This window comes from Typopeltis vanoorti, chromosome 18 (genome assembly GCF_054136105.1).
Source record: "Typopeltis vanoorti isolate ZY-2024b chromosome 18, IOZ_Tvanoo_1.0, whole genome shotgun sequence".
Lineage (NCBI taxonomy): Eukaryota > Metazoa > Arthropoda > Arachnida > Uropygi > Thelyphonidae > Typopeltis > Typopeltis vanoorti.
This window is the reverse complement of record NC_143566.1, coordinates 22,042,234-22,068,675: the sequence shown is the minus strand read 5'-3', so window position 1 is coordinate 22,068,675 and position 26,442 is coordinate 22,042,234. Positions and strand designations below refer to the sequence as shown.

Below are 26,442 nucleotides of genomic sequence, written 5' to 3'. Positions count from 1 at the left end.
GTACGAAACTCGGAGATCGAAATTCTTCGAAATCTAAGAGTTTCATGTCGAAGATCTATCGGCGAGTCCAAGCGTAAGATTAAGGACAGTGACGGATCTTGCTCCACCTTTGACACCAGTTGCCATAGTGTTGTACTACCCAAGTGATGACTTGGGTAGTACAACATTGATGACTTGGACTCGCCGATAGCTCTTCGGCATGAAACTCTTAGATTTCGATGGATTTCGATCCCCGAGTTTCGTACCCGGCTGTAAAATAATACGGGATTTATTATCCCCTTAACCCAAACGCAATTTTGTTAATTGCGTTTGGGTTAAGGGGATAATATAAATCTCACTTTGGACTGATTACATAAATATAAGCCACTAAGAGTAGTTAAATTTGAAAACAAAATAAATATTAACGAAGTGGTAATGGCAAGTTTCTCTGTAACCTGTGTATGTCCTCTTTCCCCCAATGTCTGCCATAATCTAATATTTTATTAAGGATATAGTAAGGGACATGAAGGACACCCAGAATGTAATAAATCATTTCCCCTCAGAAGCGACTTCATTTTAGGGAAGCAGAACCACATGGGAAAAGACCTGAGAGGGACTTGGGATGCCTCAAATATGTAATACCATGAATGTTGAGTCTTGAAAAGTTAAATCAAAGGACATGTAACAACTCTTAAATAAACGTTCTTGTAAAAATGATCAGATACTTACCATATCGAATCATCGTTTAATTCATCAACAGGGTTTCCGTCACTGTCATAGAACCAATCCAGGGTCAAACTACCCTGCGTATCGTGTGCTGACATATAGTTAGTCACAGGCCTGGTTGCAATACCCAGAGCTCGACATACTATAATAGAAAATACAGAAAGAAATTATTGTGATCCCCAAGATTATAATTTGATTATTTCAGTTAAGCACTATTCATTAATAAAACTTTTTTTCATATATATTAGATTTTATATTAGAACTTAGATTTTATGCGAACTTGAACAATTAATATATGTTTCACTTGAAAGTTTAATTCTGATTGTATTGACATACTGATATTATTGAAATAAAATTTTACAAACACGTTTCTTTATAGAAATTTTGTGATACATTTCTTTAAATATTAATCGAAATGATCACTATTGATAATTTTAAATTAAATAATTAACAAGATTGTAAATTAAAAAAGCAGTAAATCTGATAATAAATCTTCGCGTAACCTCATGATTAGCTGCGTAGTTGTCTGCCGGAAGCAAAACAAAAAGAACCTATAGAACTTAGTATATATACCAGTCGATTGATAAGAAAGAAGACCAAATATCAAAATTATTAGAACGTTCAAGTACCTGTGGTTGCGACTCCTGCATACACCCAACATTGTCCATAGGCCACAGGACGTTTTGTGGCGATGTACTGCTGCAAAATGGCGGCACTTCCTGTCCAGGCATCTGGAGGAGTTCCATAATCCGAATTATCCCAGCTGCCTACGATCACTCCATAATCGTCCACTGAGTTCAGCTGCAGATTTTTTTTTGAAAACGAATTTTATGTAATACATATATACATAAAAATTAAACAAATGCATAAAAGTAAGATCTGACAATGATTTTTCTATATTCGCTGGTATTTAATAATACAATTTGTTGATTATTATATAGATAATGCAACAGAACGTGCTCGTTTTCCTTTCTAAACTTCTTCTTCGTAAGTATTCTGCAAATGAGCAGGTTCTTCTCTTAGTAGCAAAAACTTTCCTTCCACTCTCTTCTGTTCTGAGCCTTCTCTTTCAAGGTTGTGTACCTGTTTCCATTCAGCATGCCATCTAGCATTGTTTTCCTTACTCTCCCTCTGGGTCTTTTTCCGTCTATTTTTCTTTCGATGGCAACTCTGATGATTCCATTTCCTCTCAGAATATGTCAGATTCAGTTTCCCTTTCTTCTTTTTATCCTCTTTAACAGACTTCTTTCTTCTTCTACCCTTTTTAAGACCTCATTAGTTATTTTATCTGTCTTCTAAACTATTTTTATAATAATCATGTCACGCCAGAAGGCTCTTAGACAAACTGTGGTTGTCGCCTGAGAATTCTTAGTGACTAAGTTTTCTAACGTAATTCGAAGATTGTTATGAACGATTTTCCTTCTGGGTTTCGTCGTTTTTCCTCTATATTTTTATATTTCCATGCTTTTGATTTAATAGGAAATTGGCACATCACCCCATCGCGGTACTATAGGCTGATCAAGTAAACCTCTCGTGTGTGGGCCCAACATTAAAAAAATAAATTAAAAAATAAAATAAAAAAGCAATTTATTCGAAATACAATCGGAAAGATACTCCAAGTTCATATTATATAATAGGGGACGGTACTGTGAATACTAATTTCTCCCTTTTTGTATTTATTCTATTTTTTCCTGGTATCTCTATTTCTTACGTTCTTCTATTTATAGTGGAATATCTAAATTTAGCCTTCGGTTGTGTATATCCTGGAAATCTCTAGATGAATACGTCACTAATAATTGATTTGAATCCAATTTAAAAATCAGATAACGATGTATCTACTATGGTAGAAGTGGCGAACCCATGGTTCGCGTGCAATTTGTTTTGCATATACTCGGAATTCAGAGCGTCTTCTTCCCCAATATATTTCAAGCTTCGAAACATTATCACTCCAGGAATCCACACATACCCGTTCTCGCCACCAGGCACTACATGCCTGATAGCGAGAACGGGTATGCGTGAATAATGTTTCACACTATTCACTAAACGGCTGTATTCAAGCGTGATTTGTTCGAAGCTGGAGGTGAAACTTACTGACGAAATTTTGTGATCATATGTCTTGAATATCGACTTTCGAAGGGTAAGATTTCGTAGTTACATGGATACATACAATATGTATATTGTGATATCACTCCAATCTCTGTTGATCATGTAAGCCATGAATTTACATTTTTATGAAAAATTTTATTTTCATACTGTTATTAAAGTATCTTTGAAACAGTTACTTTTATTTCACCCCTTTTTCTTACGCTTTTGTTAATTAAAACGTGTATTAGAAAAATAATGATATACTGTGTCAAATTCTGAGAGGTGTGTGTACGAGGGTAGATTTTTAAAAGTTTTAGCCAAATTTGGCACGCGCCTTTAAAAAAATGGTTCGCCACCCCCTGCATTATGGCAGCTTGATTTGTCCTCCAAAGATAATAAAAGTTCCACAAGATTCAGTGCTAAAAGTGAGTCCCGTTTTTTTAATATATATTAATGATTTGTGATGAGTACAACCTTTTAGCAAAATGATATCGTTTAATGCTGATACAGCATTAATATATATATTGAGGTGAACTTTGAGGATTTAGAAAATCACACCAACCATGATATGTTGAAAATAAAATACATGGTTTAGCAGTAATGGCATTTGTAATAAACTAAAAATATGTGTACTTCATCTAAATCTAACTATAAAATGGAACGAATTACAGTAGCGAACCTACAATTCATAAACTGTAGCTGAAGATTAGTCAAAAAAAAAAAAAAAACTCGATGAGGTAATTGGGCCTCCATATCGACAGTAACTGAAGTGGAGCTCCCCTATCTCAACGGTTTTTAATAAGTTGAGGTTCGTAATTTAAAGAATATATTATATCAAAAATTTTGGAAACGTGAAATAAGTCACGTCATGTTAAACAGATTAACAATGAGGTTTATAGTTAAGGCAGGTACACATAACACGTGCACTCTTCACTTAGAATTGTAATTGTTTAAAGGTAAATTTTGTGTATAGCCGTTTCGTTGCTACTATATTTATAGCAATTTAATATTCTTTTCCACGTGTTTCAAAAGATGATCGAAGTACCTGTGAAATTAGAAAAAATCAGAATAAATAATATCTTGTTAATTCTTAATGGGACAAAATTCATCTCATTCCAGAGATCCACCCGACTGAATTTGTTCCCTTTAATTTTAAGAAAGAGCTCAAGTGATGTGAAATCTGCGAAAGTATAAATAAATCTCCATAAAAATCAATCAATAAATAAATTTTATCTGGATGTTATCATATGAAGCGTCTACATGATCACACTGGTCCATTCACAGAGATCTATCATGCTATATTTTCTCCGTTTTGGTATAAAGTAGCATAGATTCACATTCATTTATTAATGTTCCGGAAAGATTGATTCGTCACAGTAAGCTCTAAATATCCTTATTTGGGAATTTAAATGAGCGAATCTCGCGTTGTGTAATGTGCAGCATGTTGATAATAGTGATATGTGTCGCATTGACACATATCACATTAATGCACAATGACAAATTCCACCAATTTGTAATTTGCTAGTGTAATTTGGCCAGCATTCGTGTAATCTCTGGCGAACAAGCAATTGGCCAGAGAACACAGACAGAATTACAGACAAAAAAAAAATTGTTGGTGTGCGATAGATGGCGTGTTTGTAGATGATAGTGCCTTGTGTGTATGTGTAAATGGAAGACTAAGCAGCTTCAAAAAAAACCAGCTAACGCCTTTTTTATTCCCGTATAGGAAGTAGGCGAGGCCATTTCAGCCATATCTAATTTTGGAGACTGAGTGGGCAGTTCAATCTCCACTGGTACCCAATCAGAGATAGCTGGCCCAAGGCTATCACTAATTAAGCGGCACGCTGTGAAGAGAGACGGCTTAACAAGTGCCGCCATCTCGTGGTCCCTGACACAATATATTTAATGTCTGATTTATGTGGGTTCTACGGTCGATTTTCCTGAGTTTACGGGAGAAAAAACTCGCTTGCCCGTGCCAGATATCTACTAACTCGGGAACAGGTCGAAAAAAAAATCTTAGAAAAATTTCTTCTGGTCGCCTACTAGATTCGAAACAAAGTCTTCCTTCGTGCGGTAGTGTGCAAACGCTACATCCACTGAGCTACACACTAAGCAGCTTAGATGACGAATTGTGTGAGTGCCCTACTGCGAGGAGTGCTTAGACTCTTTTAAGGTGTCACGTAAGAATAATATTTTGTTGGAAATAAAAAAGAGATGTTTCATACTGCTGGAATACAGGTTCACACCAGAACCTGTATTCCAGTTCGGTAACCTGTGTGGATCCAGTTAACAGTCTCATAGCACTACAATTTTTGTGGGCTCCCAGCTTTCATTTACATGTGAAGACTGGTTTACTCGGTTTGGTTTAAATCACTAATAAAGCTTTTTCAAGTCATACAGGATTAGAACTCAATCCTTTTTTAATCGTGCTCGCAATGTTTTCGAAAAAAAATTCAATGAACCGTTAATCTTTTCACTTTAATGGAAAGTGAAAATCGATTAACATCCATTAAAATTGTATCCTCATTGAACGAATAATTTTAATGGATACATAACGAAGGATTGTGATTTGCCCATCATGACAATAACTAACCTCAATTTTCTGCAATATTTGTGGTTTTTACGGTTTGATGGACAAACGATCGATCATTTGGAGCAATTTTTCCAGTTATTAAATTAAAGAGGAACCATTCACAAAATGTAAATAACAAAAAATAGCCAAAGACTTCTCCCCAGGCTAATCTCTCCCATCCTATCTGTGGAGAGTAGATAAATGCTTCCCGGAGAGTCATAAACAGCTTCGACGCATTCATCACAAACGCATACTCGTTAGCTTTATTCTCGTGACTAACAACTATTTTGAACAGCCTTTGTGCTATTCAAACACACAGCAGTGAAGTTAGTGAAAGGAACACTCACTATAATGTGTTCCAAATTTATGTTGCTCTGGTTGCTAATTTCATTCTTGCTACTACATTGTCCTTAATGATGGACATTCATTCCGAATGCTCTTGAGAACTTGGACTCTTGGGTGAAAGGAACACATTATATTTTGTGTGGAACAGAAAAACGAACACGCTAAACATTTTTCGAAGTATTCGGTATCCTGTAAGACTTTTTTTTGAATGCCACTGTGTTTTCAAATAATAATAATGAGGCTCATTGAAAGAAAACGCATTTGTTTGAGAGTAAATGAGCGCAATTTACAAAGGACTATTTACTCCGAAGTAGACTTCGGTTCATTTTAGCATAATGAAGGATCTTATTTTGATGTGGGAGGCACATATATGCGAGAAATAAGTTCGTGTACTAAAACAGTATCTATTCATCACAGATACCTAAGTAAATAAAGATTTAAAGATGTAGCCTACCAGAGGAAACATTATAATTTGGCATTCGATGCATTTGTTCAAAAATGTGATCTTTATTTTCATTTTCTATTGCAGATTTCAATTCCTAATTTTGTTTCACAATTTCTCCTTAAAACTACGACATAAATTCACTTACCATTGCAGATATGTGACGAGATATTTGAACAGCATTTCCTCGGTGTGCTGTTAGTAGTCCCTGGGTAAGAATATATATACAGCACTCCAAAACACCTTGAGCGTACTGAAAGAAAAGTAAATGGGATGGAATTGAAAGAAAGTTTTAAAAAATACTACATTTAATACATGTTTCTTATAAGGCTTTTGTCACATTACGCGTTTTGTATAAGGCCAATATCCAAACCCCTTCAGCTTGAAATTTTCAAAACTTGTTGCTTTCTTGTTAGTAAATAGTAGAAACTAGAATTGCTTCCTCCGAACACAGAACAAAGGCTTTGTAATAAAAGTCAGCCTGTGGCATGAGTGATGCAAGTGTGGATTAAGTCTGTAGTTAATTATGTAATTAAAAATATGCAATTAGTTTGAATTATCAGAAATGCTAGTAGAACATGAGAGATTATCAATATTTTGAAATAATTAAAATGCGGAAAAATTCACAAAGTTTTTTACGTTACCTGTCCGAACTTCCATGGCGATGGTTTCTGTTGATTGACTGTGCCTCGCCATAAAAGACCGAAATCATTTAGTACATACTCCTCTAAATATTCAGGATCTCCGACAAATACGGTATCATCTAAATAAAGTTTATAATAGAATTAAAAAGTTCCATTTGAGATTCGAAATGTGAAGTTTGAGTTAATGATATCAGATTTCAAGTACCATAAATTTTATTATAAAAATGGAATGTAGAATGTATTTCGATAAAAATCCAATGTTTTAAAAGCGAAATGTGGTTTTTGAAAGAAAATCCCTTCTTGGGAAGAAAAAAAATCATTAAATCATTTAATGTACTGCAATCTTCCTTGTATTGCATTATGAAATATAGATTAAACCTTATAAAAATAATGTTTTATATGCTTCCTTGGTTGTTCGAGTGCATTGTATCTATCCCCTATCCTGATCAACAGGCAGTTGATTCGAATCTCCCACTATGAGCATGGGTGTTGTAAATGTCTTTAGGTAGCAGATGATTTCAACGCCCACTACGACACCATCCTGCTTATCTGAAATCCGATGTGGCTTGTAAAACTTGCTTTTAGTCTTCAGAATAGGTTGGGATTATGTTGGTCTGCATATTTTATTGAGTATGCTATAGGTTATCAACCTTTCATGGATGATTCATATAATAGGTTGTGAAATGTATTTTGATTTTCATTACTTTCTCATAGTGTTACTTGGGTGTGTAACTGAGGGACTTGATTTTCGTTACAGAATTCTATTGTCTCAATGATGAGATAGTAAAGACAGTAATAATGACAGGAACAAAAATCGAATCCTCTAAACAACGTGCCTGTAATATGAGTACAACGTAAAAGGTAAGCTTGCATAGTGGAAATCATCGTGTAACTAGAACAGGGGCGAATTCTCCATGTTTGCTATGCTTGCTGCGCCAGCTCATTAATTGAGAAAGAAGTAATATTTATTTGTTAATAAATGCATGCATTTATAAGCATTCCATTTAGGCTTTTATTTTTGTATACAGAAGACGTCTTAAGTTTGCGCGACAATAATTGAGCTTTGCGTTGTGTATCGAAGGCCGATGCATGCTCGTCTAGTCAAAGCTACCTTGGCTTGCTCCCTTGTAGGAGCTTCCAGGTCCTAGCAGCAGCAGCAGCACTATGAGTTCATGCGCGAGCATAGCCATTTCACGTCGACTCACTCTGTTGCTTAAACACAGACCATACGCAATCAACGTAGCTCCAGCTAGTGAGCTTCAGCCAGCCTTTACAAGTCTGCATGTTGCTTGGGAAAATTAAGTTAAAACCAACTTTTTATGGCGATGTTATTGACCAGTTCAAAAATTTGTATTCAAATAGCTAAATTGAAAAAGATAGAATATCATTTGTAAATAAATGTTGTATTTGTGTGATTAAATGTACATAAATTTCTAAATATATAGTTTTAAATGGTCAGTAATTCATTATTCCGCTAATCAGACTTCAATCACCTCTCACTCCCTGAATGATAACAAGAGCAAGCGTGAATTTCAAGAGCAGCATTCGCCCCTGAACTAGAATGACATTGATGCACTTAGGCCTTAGCCATATAGAGACCAGCCATTAACTATGCGTTTTGTTATCAATTACGTTATAATGTAAGTTATTGCATAATATTAATTCTGTTGCCGTTGATAATGCATATGTAACGATTGTTGACTCTTCTCCTTTCCATAGTCCATAATAGGGCCGTTAGTGCAGATATCATGAAACCATCCTCACAAAAATCCTCCTGTGAACTCTTCATTAACAGCTCAATGAAGAGTTTGGAATTAGTTTTTGAATTACCCCCTTTGGAATTAGTCTCTACATTAAACTGTTGTTAGATATGCTGATGCGACTAAGCTAGATGATTTATTTCCTTTGAATCTTGTTGTGTTTTTATCGCTTGCACCAGGAAAAATCCTTGCGATCTAGGCAACTGCTTTTCTCCTGAAAAAGAAATAGTCCATCTTTCACTTCCTTGTGAAAATTTCGTTTTCACAAAGTCTATCTGTCTATCTTCTATCCTTATTAAGAATACTACGTAGACATTTGAACATATTAGTAGGATTTCTTTTCAGCTTCTGCTACATTTCTTTCTAGATCAGAAGCACAGATTTCCGTTTTTGATTTTGAGTACTTATAATTAAGCTGTAACTTTTTAAAGCGTGATTTGGCGGTGTAGAATTCTTGAAAGGTGTGTGATGATTCCTGAAGGAGAAATACGTTTCTGCTCTGGTTCGTGACTGCTCAACTTGACGGAGAGTATTTTTCCCCTAGCATGAGGATTTTTGAAGAATTACTTATTCTTTCACACTTCTTTTATAAAATTCCATTTTTTCTGAACTAAATGTTTAGTTTAAACTGCAAATTCGGAATATTTTCCTCCAATTTTTAAATTAAGAAAAAATATTAAGTCTATTTTTTTTCTAATACGATTTTAAAAATCAAGAAGGATATAGCAAGAGACGCTTTTCACTGCTGTTCTTCGTTCATCGGACCGAAAAAAAAAAAAGAAGAAAAAAAAAGACAGAGTTAAAATCATATTTCCATTTGAAACGGTTATTATATATAATTCAATATTCGCATAAAATGGCTATTGCACATATACTTAACTTCTTTCTTTTGTGCACCTTATTTCATTTTTTATTCAATTTTTTTTCGACTCTATAACTTTACATATACATAATATTTAACACCTGTTCTCTGATATTTGTCTCTCCATATAAGTGCGAATAACCCAAAGCTCTTGCAAGTTCATCACATTACCTGCTATGCTCTGGGAAAGAGATTTTGAATCCAAACATTATCCTGCAGTCCCCTTATTGAGATTTAATTTAATTTAATTTAATTTATTTTTTTTATGTTGAGCCCATAAACGAAAGGTTGGTAGATCAACCTATAGTACCGTGTATGGATTGGGAAAGAAGGTACTTGTTCACATTGGATTTGAATGACTGTAGATTGTATTCCTTAGGGAACACAGCAAGGGGAAGATGGTTCCATAGTATAGCGGTTGCAGGGACGAAGGAGAGGAGAAGAAGAAGCTTGCTCTGTTTGTTTCAAGGTGCACTGTGAAGGAATGTTGAGCAGGAGCTGCACGTGTTCCAACGAGCTTAGTACTAAATGGGGAAATTATTGATACTATTTCGGATGAACATTTTCCACTGAAATATTTGTAGAAAACACATAGTGCGAGACCGATTATCTATGCGAAAGTGGGGGGTAGTGAGTTGGTAACAGATGGGTCATTAATAAGTCTAATTGCTCTCTTCTGTATTGAATCCAACAATTTGAGGGAGGCTTTTGGGGCCCCACCTCATATGTGGGAACAGTATTCAATGGTTGGGCGGATTTGTGATTTGTATAAAGTTAAAAGCTGTTCAGGGGTGAAGTAATCTTGAGCAAAAGAGAAATCCTAGTTTTTTAGAAGCTGAGGATGTAATGGTTGTGTTTATGCCAGGAGAGGATTGATGTCAGGGTAATTCCAAAAAGAGAAATCCCATATTGTCTGGAAATTTGGGTATTGTAAAAAATAATACTGGGAGAAACTGGTTCTTTTTTTTTATGAGAAATGAGAACAGTACTGGGTTTTGTTTGCATTGACAAGGTTATCTGAACTCCATTGGAAGATGGCCTGGAGTTCTGAATTGAGTGCAGTGGTGATTGATGGTCTGTAGGTTGAGGTGAGTTGTTTGGAGTAAGGTTTATCAAAAGAAAAGGAGGAGTGCAATGTGCTGTCGTCTGCCAAACTGTGTATTGAGTTGGAGGTAAGCTGAAGTAGGTCATTGATATATAGTAGGAAGAGGGTTGGTGAGAGGACAGAACATTGAGGGACCCTGCCATTAGTTGAATGGTGAGAGGATAAGGAGCCATCCACCACCACACATAGTGTGCGTCCAGACAGAAAGCTGGCAATCCAACTACAGAGGTTTTGAGATTGACCAAACGATGCAGCTTGGTTAGTAAGCCCTTCTGCCAGACCCGGTCAAACACCTTGGAGATATCGTCCAACCGCTTGACATTCCGTCCTTTCTTTTGTTTATGGGTCTGAAACGATGGCACCTGGCGATATTTTTAGGATCGATGTCGCATTCTTCTCCTAATTTGATGATGTCTTCTTGCAGTGCTTTTCCGTTTTCTTTCGGAAAGGTCAAAATAACGACATTGATTTTTTTTTGTTTTTGGCTCCATCGAGTCGTGCACCGTTGATGCGATTATTTCACGGAGTTCATTTGTGTTGCGCCGCTGATTCGGTTAATTCGAGCTTGGTTTCTAGTGCTCGTATTTTGGAGGATAGTGTTTCACTGCACTGATGTGCTGTTCGAGGTTTTCAATTCGTCTGCCTAAGTTCAGGAGCTGTTTTACAGACGGGAGGCACAGCGAACAGAAATAGGGCTGGTTAAGGTCGATATATGTCTTGTGTGCCGATTTGTCCATTTTTGCGCAGGAAGCGTGTATCCAATGGCAACAGAATTCGCACATTATACTTTTTTTTTTTTTATCACTGATATCAATTTTGCAGCTGCGGCACTTTGTGGCTTTGTCGGCAATCGACGGCGAGACACGGAGTGCTTGTTCGTCGTTGGCTTTTGTTTTTTCGATTTTTAGATCGAAATATAACTGGTTTAATGCAGTAAAAGTACTTAAAGCTTGCCCTGGAGATTTCTGCTCCTTAGTACCCGCTGTTAAGATTTCCGTTTGATGTTTAATTTGAATGGAAAACTATTTCAATAGCGATAAAATGGAGCACTAGTTTATAGTAGCTTACTCACAGATGTCACCTGTTGCATAATCGGACGGACCGAGCGCTACATCATTTGCTCGAGCCGTGCCAGAGGAGATCACGGGTATCATGTATGGCGATCACTGCAGATGCTCAGTCATAGGTAGTATGAGATTCGTAGTGTGTATTTTAAAACCGTCTACTCAACTCGCCCCCACCCCAAGATTAAATTTTGAGTGTGCTACTGTTCCATTGCATGGTTTGATTAGTATTGCATATAGATTGGTTACCTAGGATTCTAAAAGATGAGCATGGCACAGGAAAAAAAAAAAAGAAGAAAGAGAGGGAAGACCATATCGGAATGTTTACCATGAGTTGAGATAATATAATTTGCAAACTACATAAATAGGTGACGGGTGGGATGAGATGACTCACATAAATGGGAAGAGCTCACCAGACACTGTAGATACGCGGGATATTTGTGAAAAGGGTTGAAGAAGAGTAGATGGGAATAATAGGTCATTTCTGGAATGGTATGAAAGTGTGGTACATAAGATAAAGACATAAATATTTTGCATAAAATGTGACGGAATCATTAAAAAAGATGAGGGAAATGACTTAGTATTATCAATAATTCATAAGGAATGTAACTGTTTGATAGTAACGAATATTATGCACCAAATTGAACTTGTTTTAAATGGTGAATTGAAGTTTTCAAATGTGGAAACTGATGCGATCGTTTTCGGTTATTCTATGAAAGATACAGGAATAATTAATTTTTTGTGTTTGAGAGAGAGAAAAGCGAATAATTTCTGTCGAATGATTATCCTTCATGCAAATCTCTATGCAATAAATTAATTTATGCGCATTCACAAAAAAAACTCCTCATTCGGTTTGCTTTACTGTTTATACGTATTGAGTGAATAAAGTACATTTGCGAACCATTCTGAAGTTGAAAAGTGCTGTTGTCTTCTATTAAAAAGTATACAAAAGCTATTACATGTATTAAAGCCACTTTGAATTTAATCTCGTGTTTAAATGTCTGTTTATTAACCACGCGTACCTTTTGACCATGGATTGAACAACAAATACATCAGTTTTTCGCAGAGAGTCCTGTGGCCCTTGACCTTTTCCTTTCTTCCTTTAGTCTCAATTCCTAAGTTCCACTCACCAATAAATGCATCAGGAGCTGTAGTTACCTGAAATATAATGAGTTCGTTAAGCAAGAATTTTGAATTATGGTTTTTTTTATTTAATTAAGAGCTCGAATCCAAGTCGGAAAATATCACTGTTATCCCCACCGCCTGAACCACAGCCATAGTACAGAAGTACCACAGTAGCGAAATTGCCTTTTTTTTTTTTTTTTTGTCTGACATTTCTATCTACTAAAGGTTGTAAACTTACAGTGCATTAGTATGGTAGGCAAAGGTCAGGATGCTTCTGTTCAGAAGATCAAATAGTACTTTTGGAACCATTTCAGACCTGCAGTAAGCAGTTTAAAAGGCTCACATCAGACGATAAACTTTCGCAAACATCTTTGCCACATCGGAAATGCAGGTTGAAAAGCGTAGAAGCTCTGCACTTGGACAGCCTTTCTCTCTCTGTTAGGCATACTATGCTTCTGTGTCGGAGAAGCCCCTCCATTATTGTCTTACTCTGTTTTGACCACGCGTACCATTATGATCCGATTATAATCCTTTGAATTTACAGTTTGGATTCCAGTTGGAAAAAAATGTATTTGATTTGATTTTTTTTTTATTAATTCTCTATATGTCAAACAAGGAACAGAGTTTACCACTTCGATTTCACTCGGGTGATTTGATTTCTGTAATTATTCGAATTAGTTTTCAAGACGTTCCGTAACTCTTGCAGTGGAGGAAATGCTCTATTGCAAAGTCGCGCACTACGAATGAGGAGGAGGGAAAGAGGGTGATAGCTTAGAGCAGGGGTCGCCAAAGTTATTTACCCGTCGACCCCTTCAAGAGTTTTTTGACTTTTATCGACCCCCTATATTTTACTATTACGAAATTATAATAGGACAAGCAAAAAAGACGCTTATGTGAGTTTTTAGATTGTTTATTTTATAGTTACAGTGTTTATTGTATGTATAATATAGTATATATTATTATATTACTATTACTACTACTGTTACTATCACTAGTAATATCACTGTTATTACTAGTGATATTAATAAACTACTGGTATTAATATCGCTAGTATTACTACCAACGCTGCTCAACTCTTCAACATAGAGAAGTTTAGTTCGTGAATGAATAACGATTGAATTATAATATGTATGTTGATGAATTTTAGAACATTAACGCTCACTTGTATGTCGATGCGCAAAAATGAGACTGGGATCGAATACTTGTAAGCATCAGTAAATAAGAACCACGCACGTGTTGCAATCTCGCTCCCACTGCGCCGGCCGGCAGGAACCACCAACATCCGTTTATTGGTAAATACGTCATTTTGGCCTCAGTAACTATTTTCATGACCTTACTCCATCTTACAGGTCCTATTCATGGACCTGTAAGATGGAGGCACTGATCCCACGATTCACTCTTAATTGCGCTGTCATTACCTCCATGTCTTTTGTCATGGAGGTAATCCAAGTTAACCGAATTAAATATTACCCATACAATGATGTCTTATATTTTTCTGTCGACCCGTGAGCCCAAATCGACCCCTAACAATGTCATATCGACCCCTTTGGCGACCACTGGCTTAGAGCATGAGTGTCAAATTCAATTGGACTGCGAACCATTTGCCATAAAAGTGCATCTCAAGTGGGCCGCAAAAATTTTCGACTAAAAAGCTACATTAATTAGAATCGAAAGGAAGTGAAAGAATGAGTATAAATAAACTGGAAAATTAATGAAAATTTTATTTGTTCTAAGTCATTACAAGACAAAAAAATAGTATAATTAATGACTATGACAACTCAAAAAAATAAAGAATATTTCTTATTATTAATATATTAATATTTACAATATACAGCATTTAAACTAAATCGAAATTAAATTTTACTGGAACAAATCAAATATTTATACTCTATCGAGTCTCATTAAATGTCTATATTTTGGGGAATTTTTTAAATGTCAGTGATAATATTTTGATGTAAATATATGTATATATAACTTAACTATTTGCTTGCTTGGGATTAGGAGTTAAATGACCAAGCTTATAAAATTACTTGGTAACCCTAATATATACTATCCCCAAGTTAAAAAATTAATTATATATATATATATACTTGCATAATATAATTATAGTAATTTAATTGTAGCATTGTATTTTTTTTCCCGACACTTGACAACGTTTATTGGTAACCAGCCCACCAAAATTTGGACTCAACGATTGAGAATATACGACCTTCATTATGACTGAAAGATTGACGTCGGTTAGTTTTGATTTGTGGGCTCACATAAATAAGTGCTTCCAAAATAACATAGAGTATTTGCTGCAAACTTTTTTCTTTTTGATTTAAATAAATGTATATTTTTGGAACACCAACTTCTTGGTATTTCTCTTTTAGAATGGAATCGTTTTGGAAATCAATAAGTTCCATTTGAATACAAATAGGAGCTTTTTCGAAATTAAAGGAAAAAGGACCTATAAAAAGCAAAAATTAATTTTTTTTTCTCTCAGTTTACCCTCAAAGCGTGAAGATTTTTCTTTGTGAATTTTATCGTAGTGCCTTTTTATATTATATTCGTTGACGACACTACTTGTTTCGTTACAAATAATGCACACAGTTTTGTCCTTTGTTTCAGTGCAGAAGTAATTCAATTCCTATTTTTCTTGAAATTTTCTCCCCTCATCAGCAATTTTTCTTTTTCTTGTTTTCATAGAAAGCGATTGTTTGGATGAATAAATATATTATTCATAACAATTTTTATAAAAATGTATTTCTATAATTACATTATTAAAACTAAAGTTATTGAATAAAAACGCGCAAAACTGTAAACTAGTGCACGATACTATTGCAAATAAAAAATAATAATAAAGGGATTCTCTGACAGCTAGATTATGTTGCTCGTGTCATTGGATCGTGTTCGGCGTCCTGACATGTGATTCAGAGATCGCTGATTGGCTGTAACAGGCAATTATAAACTCACGTAGCCTGGATCCACATGGGCACGTATGGTACGCGTCACGTGAACAGTAGCTAGCCAATAGAATTCAATGAAAGCATAAATATAGTTTACAATTGATCAGAAATCGGATCTAACATTGAAATTGCGATATAAATTTTTATTATTGCAATTATAGCAGGTTGTTGCATCCGTATTGTAAACAATAAATGCTGTACGAAAACGAATAAATCGAATGTTTAAATGGATATTTCTGTTTTATTATAAAAAAGCAACCATCATTTTTTTTTTTTTTTGGAGGAAACTCCAAACAACAAGGGGTTGTGGAGGTTAAATATCACCGCTTTAGTGAAGCTATTTTCACACTGTAGCAAACGAATTCCTTAGTATAACAATTTTTAAATCTTGTCCCTCCCCAGTATGCATTTGAATTAACTTTTGTTTCCATTTAATCACATAATCGTATGAACTTGACTCAGCTAGATGGATCCATAGCATTTGTTTAAATACTGTATCTAGAAATGAAACCAATGGAAATATATGGAAATTGACGGAAGCAGGAATGAATACTCCTACCTTCTATCACTTCCAGTAATAATAGAAGAATTGATGAAAGGAAAGTGAAATACGAGACTGAAGTGTATTTGGAACGGCTCTTATATAAAGCGAGACATTCAAAGAATAAAATCATATGGCTTAAATTGGGACATTAAGCTGCATACTATGGAGATTTCTGACTTGGTTGAACGAGAATATTCTTCATGTAAAAGGTGTGTGATGGCAGTTAATTAGACGGGAGAGATCGAACAGGAATATGGAGTCGGCTGGATGTTAAGCAATATTTCAGAAAAATACCCTGTAGGGAAACGAGTATAGGTCTGAAATATCAGTTACGTATGATAGATACAATAGCAAAATAAGGAAAAGCGTTGTGGTGTTGCGAATCGATTTCATATCACAAGTGCTGAATTTTTTTCCCCCTAGGATAAGCTGTTGTGACGCTACTCGAGGATGTGCTCTTTTTATTACCACCGTCATGCTAGCTGATGCAAGCACCTTTCATCTTAGCCCTAGTTACTTACTGAGTCTTTTGCAGGGTTCGTGTTTACATTCTACATGTAGTTGGTTAAGCGTCACCGGTCTCGCTGTTCTAAATAGGCCAAGCAATGGCTTCTTTATATCCTAAAATAAAAGTTTAGAGGATCATCCATTTTCCCATTAATGGGTAGAACAACAATAACTAGCACAGATTTGGATAAAAAGAACTAATATTTCGTAATTAGTATTTACCCACGTAATGAGTCAGAGCAAGAACATTCAAGTGTCTGGTATCGCGACTGTCTTTAACGTTACAAGTACAGTTCCTAAGATTTTACGTTTGTCAACTCTGTGTGTGTGTGTGTGTGTGTGTGTGTGTGTGTGTGTGTGTGTGTGTGTGTGTGTGTGTGTGTGGTAGCAATTACAAGATCAAAAGGTCATAATATTGTAATAAAATATTCTCATAAACTGTTAGCAAAAACAAGACATACCTCTATAGTTATAACATTGTCTTCAGTTTCCATATGCACAGCTTTCCAAACTCCAGGCCGTGGATGAGATTTTGATTCCTTCTTCAGCACAGGAGTAATGCGTAGAGTTCCGCGTCCTAACTTCGGTTTACGTACATCTAGGATTAAAAATACGCATGTATTTCTTTTCATACGAGGGTAGTCTGAAAAGTTCTCGGCCTAACAATGAAAAAACGACTTTATAATTTCAAAATTATTTTTATTTTTCACCATAATCTCCTTTAAGACTAATACATTTATTCCAGCGCCATTATCCCGACTTCTTAGTGGTTCTCAGTAAGATCTGCAAAATATTCCTCTAAAGCTGCAATCACCTCTTAATTCGAAGAAAAACGCTGACCGGCGAGGAAGAGTTTTAGTTTTGGGAAGAGATAGAAGTCAGAGGGAGACAAATCTGGGGAATAGGATGGATGTTCCAACAACTCATAGTGCAGATCCCTTAATTTTCCCATTGTGGGGAGGTGCATTGTCCTGATGAAAGATGATTTTTTTCCTTCTGTCTTTTCTCACGAATTTTTTCGTCTAGTCTGGTTAAAAGAGCGGAATAATATTCCCCAGTTATTGTTTTACTCTTTCACGATAACTAATAAACAAAATGCCTTTAGCATCCCAAAACACTGATGCCATGACCTTTTCTGCTGATGGAACCGACTTGTTCTTTGGCACTGAACAACCGGCTTCTGTCCACTGGTTTTGACTGCTGTTTGGATTCTGGTGTGTAATGGTGAATCCAAGTCTCATCCATAGTAATAAATAGGTTTTATTCTTGTTAAAACACTCCAAGCACTGTTCAGAGATTTTCATGCGAGTGCGTTTTTGATCTGCCGTGAGCAAGCCGGCTCCCGTCTTGCGCAAGCTATTTTATTTGTTATTCTTCATGCAAAATATATCCTGCACATTCCTTTGAAATGCTGAAATGCCTATAGTTTCAGTAATTTCACTCACTTTGACTCGCCGGTCATCCAATACCATATCGTGCACTTGATCAATGTTTTCTGGTGTTGTTATACTTTTTTAACGTCTTTCACGTGGATCATCTTCAAGGCTGGTACAGCCACGTTTAAACTCGGCAGCCCATTTCTTAATTGTCGAACACGAAGGATACTGAGTTTTATCCATTTCAAGGGATACGTCTGTCTGTCTGTGTTCACTGGGCATCTACAGATGCCGTATGGTCACTCCGATGCTCGATGATGTTCCACACTAGGCCTCGCCATATAGTCCTGTTGTTTGTCCTTCCGGCAGCCTCACTTCTCTGAAGATCAGTCACTACACACGCCATCCATCCATCCATCTCATTGATGGTCTACCCCTGCCTCTTTTTCCAGGAACTTTACCTTCTATTACTGTTCTGAGCAGTCCTCCTTCCATCCTTTCTATGTGTCCAAAATATTTTAACTTTCTTCTGTCAATATCCTTAAGGAGCCTTAAAGTTCTACTAATCTTTTTTAACACCCATTCATTTGTACGCCTTTCAGTGTATGATATCCTCAACAGCCTTCTGTAACACCACATCTCAAAAGCAGATATCCGTTTCTTATCTGACTTCTTTAGGTTCCAAGTCTCGCATCCATAAGTCGCTGTTGGAAAAACAACTGCATCCAAAATCCTCAACTTTGTTCCCATGGAGATAAACCCATCCTTCCAGATTTTAGACAGGTCTCTGACTGTTGTTTTAGCCATTCCTAACCTTTTTCTGACATCTTCTGAACAGCAATTCTTCACATTAATAATGGATCCCAGGTACTCAAACTTGCTGACTTCCTCAATTCTTTCTCCATTAAGATACATTTGTTTCTCAAGAGCTTCTATGTTTGTTTTTCCTTTGAGAACCATGATCTTTGTCTTGCTAGAATTGAGTTGAAGTCCTCTGTTATTACTGATCTTGTTAACTTTGTCAAGAATTAGTCCTAGTTCTTTCATGTCATTACAAAGGAGTACTGTATCATCAGCGTACCTCAGATTACTGATCAATCTACCTCCTATCGTAATTCCTGTCCTGAGCTCATCCAATGCTTCAGACAGCTGTATAAAACAAACTACTTGAGAGAATGACATGCAATTTCACATGGATACGTATGACAGATGTACCAACTTAGAAAAGACAAATCGTGCCGATAGTGTTGCCATCTATGGTCGTGGCCGAGAACCTTTCAAACAACCCTACAACATGTACGTATAATATCTAATCGGTTTTATTGCTAAGTCAGAATGAGAAATACAATGAGCAGTTGCACAATTGTGCTGTTGCTTCCCCTTAAATTTTTTTGTTTTGATTGATTAAAAATTTTTATTGAACAAAAAATTAAACCCAGACCATAATACCCTAGTTTGTAATCACGAGTTCCTTATTTTTTAATTTAAAAAAGAATTTTGGGACGTAAATGGATTCGAACGCAGAATGTTTGAATAGCAGTAGCACAGATATGATTGCTCAGCTAATAAATAAATAATGTAAAGTGGTTGCCATGGAAATTATACGTCATATCCTTCTCTGTCAACAAACGAAACGTTTATCAAGAGTGGCGGTAGTGACTTTATCCCAGTACTGTATTGAAATCTTTTCCCTCGATTACTTAGTAGCGAGTTATCTTGAAATCCAATTTTCAAATACTCCAAATGATTCAGTTTGGATAACAGTAACTTTCATTTCATATTGCCAGTGTAGCTTAGATTTGAATGTCCCTTTCATTTCAATCACAGCTCGAAATGAAACACCAGGCTATGTGAAATAGCATAGGAAAACCAGGCTATGTGAAATAGGAAAGTTGGTTGCATCTTTCAGTCTCCTTGAGATGCCTCAATTTCTCCCCCTCTGGCACGATAGGTAATGTTGCTGTTCACGAACCAGCATTTAAGTAACGTTACTTTCTCCATCAACCATTCTAATGTTTCCATTCATTTCATGTAGCCTGATTTTGTAGTATGTTAATCACTTCATGCAAGTCCAGCTTTTCCTAAGATGGCATTTTCCTTTCAGTTCCTTCCTCTTCGCATCACTTTTTTCGTGTTTTTTCTTGAAGATACGCAGTATTAACTCCAAGGAGCAAAGAGTTTGTGCAGAAGTTTCGGCAATTCTACGCACAAACTATCAATTAAGGAGTTCGTACAGTATATGGGAATTCCAATTAGTATTCAGATACCAACGAAAGAGCCGCAACAGAGGGCATTTCCGCATGTCGGAATTCAGCCATGACATTCGAATTTCCGACTACAGTGGCTTAAAGAGCAATACTAGTCGTCCATAGATCGTCAGAAATCCGAGGCACGAAACAACTAATCACACATTACATCCTTTTTTTTCCCTGTAGAATAGGCGGCTCCTGGGGAACGCCATATGCACGAGTACATAATCTTAACCGTGGAATTTGGTGTTTTAAGTGTGATGGCTATGAAACTGTTTTTCCTAAGATTACAATCTTTGCTTGCGGTGCTCCAGATCCAGAATGAGCACTGAAGAATATGCAGAAGCACTTCCGAATAGTTCGTTAATCTCTTTCAGCCCGACAATATACTATACTATAGCAGGTGCTATTACGACATGGACTGAGCAAATGGTGTTTAAAAAAAAAAAAAAAAAATTGACGGACCTGCACAAACGCCCGATCTCAGCCCAAGGTTCAGTACGAAGAGAAACGTAGGACGTGTGTATACGACAACGGTATATGCACTGACATTCCAGTTGAAGAAAGACTGGTCTAAATATTATAAACTTTGTATATCATAAACTTTGCCTAGAATGACTAAAAGTGTAATCACCAACAAATGGTTACTCAATCTGCACTTGAGTTATGTGTAGATTGAGATTTCTCTGAAATATGGTGCTGTCCCAGTACTTATTTCAAAATCGTTTACATATAATAGAAACAAAGTGCTTACCTGCTAAGGCAAAGTACAACAATACGAGGTCTTTTTCTGGATCATATTTTCTGTTTAGTTCCAGCTTAATTGTAAAAGGTTTTCCACGACGAACTACAAGATTTTTTAGTTCTCTGACTGTATAAAATTTTTCTGAGTGATGTCTGACGGCATTTTCCTGAGAACACACGTCTGTTTCTACCACTTTTAATTCGTTTCCTGTTTCGTCTCCTATGGAGTCTGTAACTTTCTCCTTGAGCAATCGCAGAAGTGATGAAGATGGCGATGTCGGTTGGTCTGGTGGTGGTAATAATGATGGCTCCATTTTACTTATTCCTTAAAAAAAAAAAAAAAAAAAAAAAAAAACGAATGAATAATAGTAGTGATTATCTTCTGACTTTCATAATTTTATACTTAATTATTATTTTAGACTACATTAAATATTCTTGTAATTTCCGTAGAATGAATTTGCTGAAATCTTAATTGGAGACACCTTGACTATAGATGGAGGAAACAGATATTTTACTGCCTTCAGCAGTAGTCTCATCCATTTTTTATGGTGAGCCCATATACGAGAGGTTAGTAGTTCAACCTATAGTACATTTGTACCGTGTATGGGTGGAAAGAAAGGTACTTGATCGCATTAGATTTGAATGACTGTAGATTGTATTCCTTAGGGAACACATCAAGGGGAAGATGGTTCCATAGTATAGCGGTTGCAGCGACGAAGGAGGAGGAGAAGAAACTTGTTCTGTTTGTTTCAAGGTGCACTGTGAAGGGATGTTGAGCAGCAGCTGCACATGTTCCAGTGAGCTTAGTACTAAGTGGGAGAATTATTGATGCTGTTTCGGATAAAGATTGAAGATTTTCCATGGAAATATTTGTAGAAAACACATAGTGCAGAGACCGATTATCTGTGCGAAAGTGGGGGGAGCGAGTTGGTAAGAGATGCGTCATTAATAAGTCTGATTGCTCTCCTCTGTATTGAGTCCAGCATTTTGAGGGAGCTTTTGGGAGCCCAATCCCCCATATGGAAACAGTATTCGATGGTTGGGCGGATTTGTGATTTGTATAACGTTAACAGCTGTTCAGGGGTGAAGTAATCTTGCAAAAGAGAAATCCTAGTTTTTTAGAAGCTGAGAATGCAATGGTTGTTGTGTTTATGCCAGAAGAGGATTGATGTCAGGGTAATTCCAAGAAGAGAAATCTCAGATTGTCTGGAAATTTGGGTGTTATCAAAAAGAACACTGGATAAAAATGGTTCTTTTTTATGAGAAATAGAACAGAACTGGATTTTATTAGCATTGAAATTGATGAGGTTGTCTGAACCCCCATTGGAGGATTGCTCGGATCGGATATCAGAATTGAGAGCAGTGGTGGTTGCTGTTTTGTAGGTTGAGGTGAGTGGAGCGGAATAAGGTTATCAAAAGAAAGGGAGGAGTGCAATGTGCTGTCGTCTGCAGAACTGTGTATTGGGTTGGAGGTAAGCTGAAGTAGGTCATTGATATATAGTAGAAAGGAAGAGTGTTGATGAGAGGACAGAACCTTGAGGAATCCCAGCATTAGTTGAATGGTGAGAGGATAAGGAGCCATCCACCACCACACATAGTGAGCGTACCGACAAAAAGCTGGCAATGTAATTACACAGGTCTTGAGATAGACCAAGCGATGGCAGCTTGCTTAGTAAGCCTTTGTGCCAGACTGGGTCAAACGCCTTGGAAATATCCAATCTAGCCTCTTGAGATTCGCCGAACTTCTCCATGGCATTTGACCAGAGATGGGTGACATATGTGAACCGATCTCCTGCTGATCAGCAGCGACGGAATCTACTGGCGGTCGTTTATTAGACAGGTAGCTTCAAGATAGTGTGCAATGGAGCCATCTTGATATGATAGAGGTGGGAATAGTGTTGGGCAGAAGTTAGTGCCGATTGCTTTAGCGAGAGACCAAAAGGCTCGGCTGCCATTTGGACAGGCTACTAATTTCTAATTTCTTTCTTTTTGCTCTTTAACTCTGTTTTGGAAGCATTGATTGTTTTTTGCATTTATTTCTGGCTTATGTATAAGCTCTAAAGGAGGGTGGGGTTCCTATCTGAGCCAGTGATGCTATGTTTGGATTTTTATTTGTACTGCCTTGGCACATCTTTTGGAAAGCCGGGGTTTAGTTAGGGAATGGCAGGTCGCAGTACTGTGGGGTGTATGATTCCATGCCAGTGAGGATTACTTTGGTTATGAGTTCAGTGCATATGTTTCGGTTGGAAGGTCGGCAGGGGAATGAGGCATAGAAGTTGCGGAGGCTGTCCCTCTTGGCAATGTTATAATGCCAAACTGCTCTTCTATGGGAGTGGCTGTGTAAGCGTTGTTGCATGGGGCAATTCTAGGTCAGAATGGCCTAGCGGGCTCTCTACTTTCACTGTGTATTTGGAAGGGTCATTGGTCAGGAAGAGGTCTAAGGTGTTTGGAGAGTGGTTTGGTTTATCAGGTATTCTGGTTGGCATCTGAACGAGTTGTGTAAGGTCATTAGTGATGGCGAATATTTCAGCATCTCTATCTACAAGATCTGTACAGCTGGAGGAGGAAAGCCAGTTGATATTGTGGACATTAAAATCTCCTAAGAGGATGATTTCGCTGTTGGGAAAGTGGGACAGGAGAAAGTAAATTTTTAGGGAGAGGAAATTAAAGTGAATTTGACTGAGTTGGGTAGGAATAGTTTCATCCAGAATTCAAAGTTGGGCGATTCTAGGTTGGGTGCTCTCTGGCAAGGTATGTCGGAGCGGATGTATGCACAGACGCCACCCTTGGGTCGAAAGGAGTTAAAGTGTGTGTAGCATTTAATTTTGGGAAACGATTTTCTATTCGTCACTCTGATTGGATGATAACAAACACTCTCTAAGCAACAGCCAAGAAGTTCGGTACAAAATTTACTTTGTTATAAATTTTATCATTTCTAGTCTGTCATTCGGGTGACAAAACTGGCAACTCCTAACATTATTTTAATGCATCAGCATCTTTAATTTGACCTTTTTTTGATCATTGAAAACATCTGGGAATGCGTTGCTTTAGTATACACACACACACACACACACACACACACACACACACACATAGGGCCGTCGCCAGATTAAATCGTGCCCCGAGGCAAACAATTAAATATCGCCCCTAATGGATTATAAGACAAAAATATAAGAAAATCTCCAATTGCTATTTTGTTTTTATTACAAGAGAAATATTAATGCAAAACGATTACATAATGATATTAATTCAATGTTTGCTCTAAGGGGGATATCGCACAATAAAACTGTTTATAAGCTCTTCTGAATTTAAATTATAAGCATGTCCGCCTCTGTCAATATAGTTGCTAGACCAACCAATCTTTTTGGGTCATTGCTGTTCGCAAATAATTTTTAATCGGTTTAAGTTTGGAAAAACTTCTTTCCGCACTTAGCGACGTCGCCTACTGCAATATGACTGAACGAGCACCCTTATTAAGCCGTGCCATGAGACAGAGTGCCTCTATGCTACACCCTGTCTACAGTACCACACACACACACACACACACACACACACACACACAGTCTGGCATAAATACTGTTACAACTTGTGCGAGCCCTGTTCTGTTAGTTGCACTGTGCATAGCATACATTCGCGTGTTTATCCGAAGAGAGAGGTCCAGCTGTACGGATTAACATGTAGTGGGGAGATTATGAGAACCGTGTAGCTGTAATAGCACTTCACAAGGTTGAAATACAGCCACCTGTTATTTTCAACTCGCTAAAAACTCTCAGGATCAGCAGGATGTTTGTATATCGGACCATTATAACGATACAGAAGATGTAACTGACTGTCAAAGAACAGGTCAACCTGACGCAACAGCTTGTGAGGGCTGTGAAGGAACGCTTCCACCGTGATCCTGTCAGGACGCAGAAAGTGAAGTCGCGAGAGATGAACGTTTTGCACAGAATGGTGTCAAGAGTATTAACTGATGACTTGGAGTTGAGAGCATATTGCTGTTCTACTGGACACTTCCTAACACCGAAACTTATGCCACAGAGGGTGATGAAATGAAAGGCACTTCTCTGGCGGTACGAAAACAAACGAGATATCCTCTTCATAGATGAGAATATTTTCATTTCTTTTGAAAAGTCGTTTAACTCCCAAAATGATCCGATGTATGCCCCAGTTGGTCTCACAGCATGTGGCATAGTACCCAGGATTCAGGAAGGTCATCACCCTGCGTCAGTGATGGTGGTGGTGGGGGGGGGGGTATCCAAGTTGCATTTCTGCGAGAAAGATGAAAACCTACGCTAAAGTGTATCAAGACACCGTGCTGGGAGCGATGGTACGGTCCCTGAACAACACCTTGTTTCACGGTAAACAGTAGACCTTCCAACAGGACTCAGCCCCTGCACACGAGGCGAGGACCACGCACAGTGATTATAGGCGAATATGCACGACCTGGAAGTCCCGATCTGAATTCGTTGGACTTCAAATTGTAGTCTGAGCTTCAGAGTAGCCTTCAAGAAACGACAACACAGCAATGCCAGCCTGAAGGTGGATTTGAAGCGAATAATGGCGCGTTTCAGTTGAATGGTGTGTGTGCCGCCATCGATATGTGGCCTCACAGACTTGGCGGTGTGTGAAGGCAAAAGAGGAGACATTTCGGACGTTGAGTGCTGCTATATGTACGTTACACACGTGGCTTGTAATGTATGTGTGCTGAAAACTGTAAATAATTTATGATAAAGATTTATGCGATGTTCAAGTTGTAACAGTATATGTGACTAGACTATATATATAGTTGACAATCAACAGGGAAGACCGCATATATGATTAACCGTCCTGTCATAATGTCAGTTTGGTTTATATGATGCATATCTATTTTTCAGTTACAGATCGTTAAGCAGAACATCTTAAGGGGGTGATGAGATTTTCTTTCCGGATAAGTGAGCGATTTGTGCTACTGTTTTGATGTAACACTAAACTGCTGTACTCTTACTTAGGAATCTATTTCTTCTAGTTTGGTCTCAATAACATGCGATACAAAACAATCATACCTACTAAAGCACTTACGAATAGTGTCAAAAGTATCTGTTACAGTTAATGAATGAATATTCTTAAGAAGATGGCAGTTGATATATTCAGAATTAAGATGCTAAAGTATTTTTCCGGAAACATTAATACTCTGGAGCAGATATTGGACAAGATTGTTCTAAACCCCAAAATTTAAATTATTTAAGCTTCCCTGCCAAAGTGCGAACCTCTTTTTGCAATTGTATTTCTCTTCCCATATTAAATTAATTCAGGAATTTCATCATCATGTGACCAACTTCGATGAACAGTTTAATCGAATAGCATTCACTTAAAATCGAAAGTCTTT

At 37.1% G+C, this 26,442-nt stretch overlaps 1 protein-coding gene across 1 annotated transcript in view; it reads right to left on the bottom strand.

Moving 5' to 3' along the window:
* LOC150096535 (annulin-like) overlaps window positions 1-26,442 on the bottom strand; it is a 64,512-nt gene that overhangs the window by 29,021 nt on the left and 9,049 nt on the right. Inside the window, exons 2-8 of the mRNA XM_090407826.1 lie at window positions 21,088-21,402; window positions 17,170-17,306; window positions 12,607-12,742; window positions 6,794-6,912; window positions 6,298-6,402; window positions 1,335-1,506; window positions 709-847 (exon numbers count right to left, since the gene is read on the bottom strand). Of these exons, the coding sequence (XP_090263952.1) occupies window positions 709-847; window positions 1,335-1,506; window positions 6,298-6,402; window positions 6,794-6,912; window positions 12,607-12,742; window positions 17,170-17,306; window positions 21,088-21,391 (1,112 nt within the window). The 5' untranslated portion in view covers window positions 21,392-21,402. The remainder of the gene's footprint in view (window positions 1-708; window positions 848-1,334; window positions 1,507-6,297; window positions 6,403-6,793; window positions 6,913-12,606; window positions 12,743-17,169; window positions 17,307-21,087; window positions 21,403-26,442) is intronic.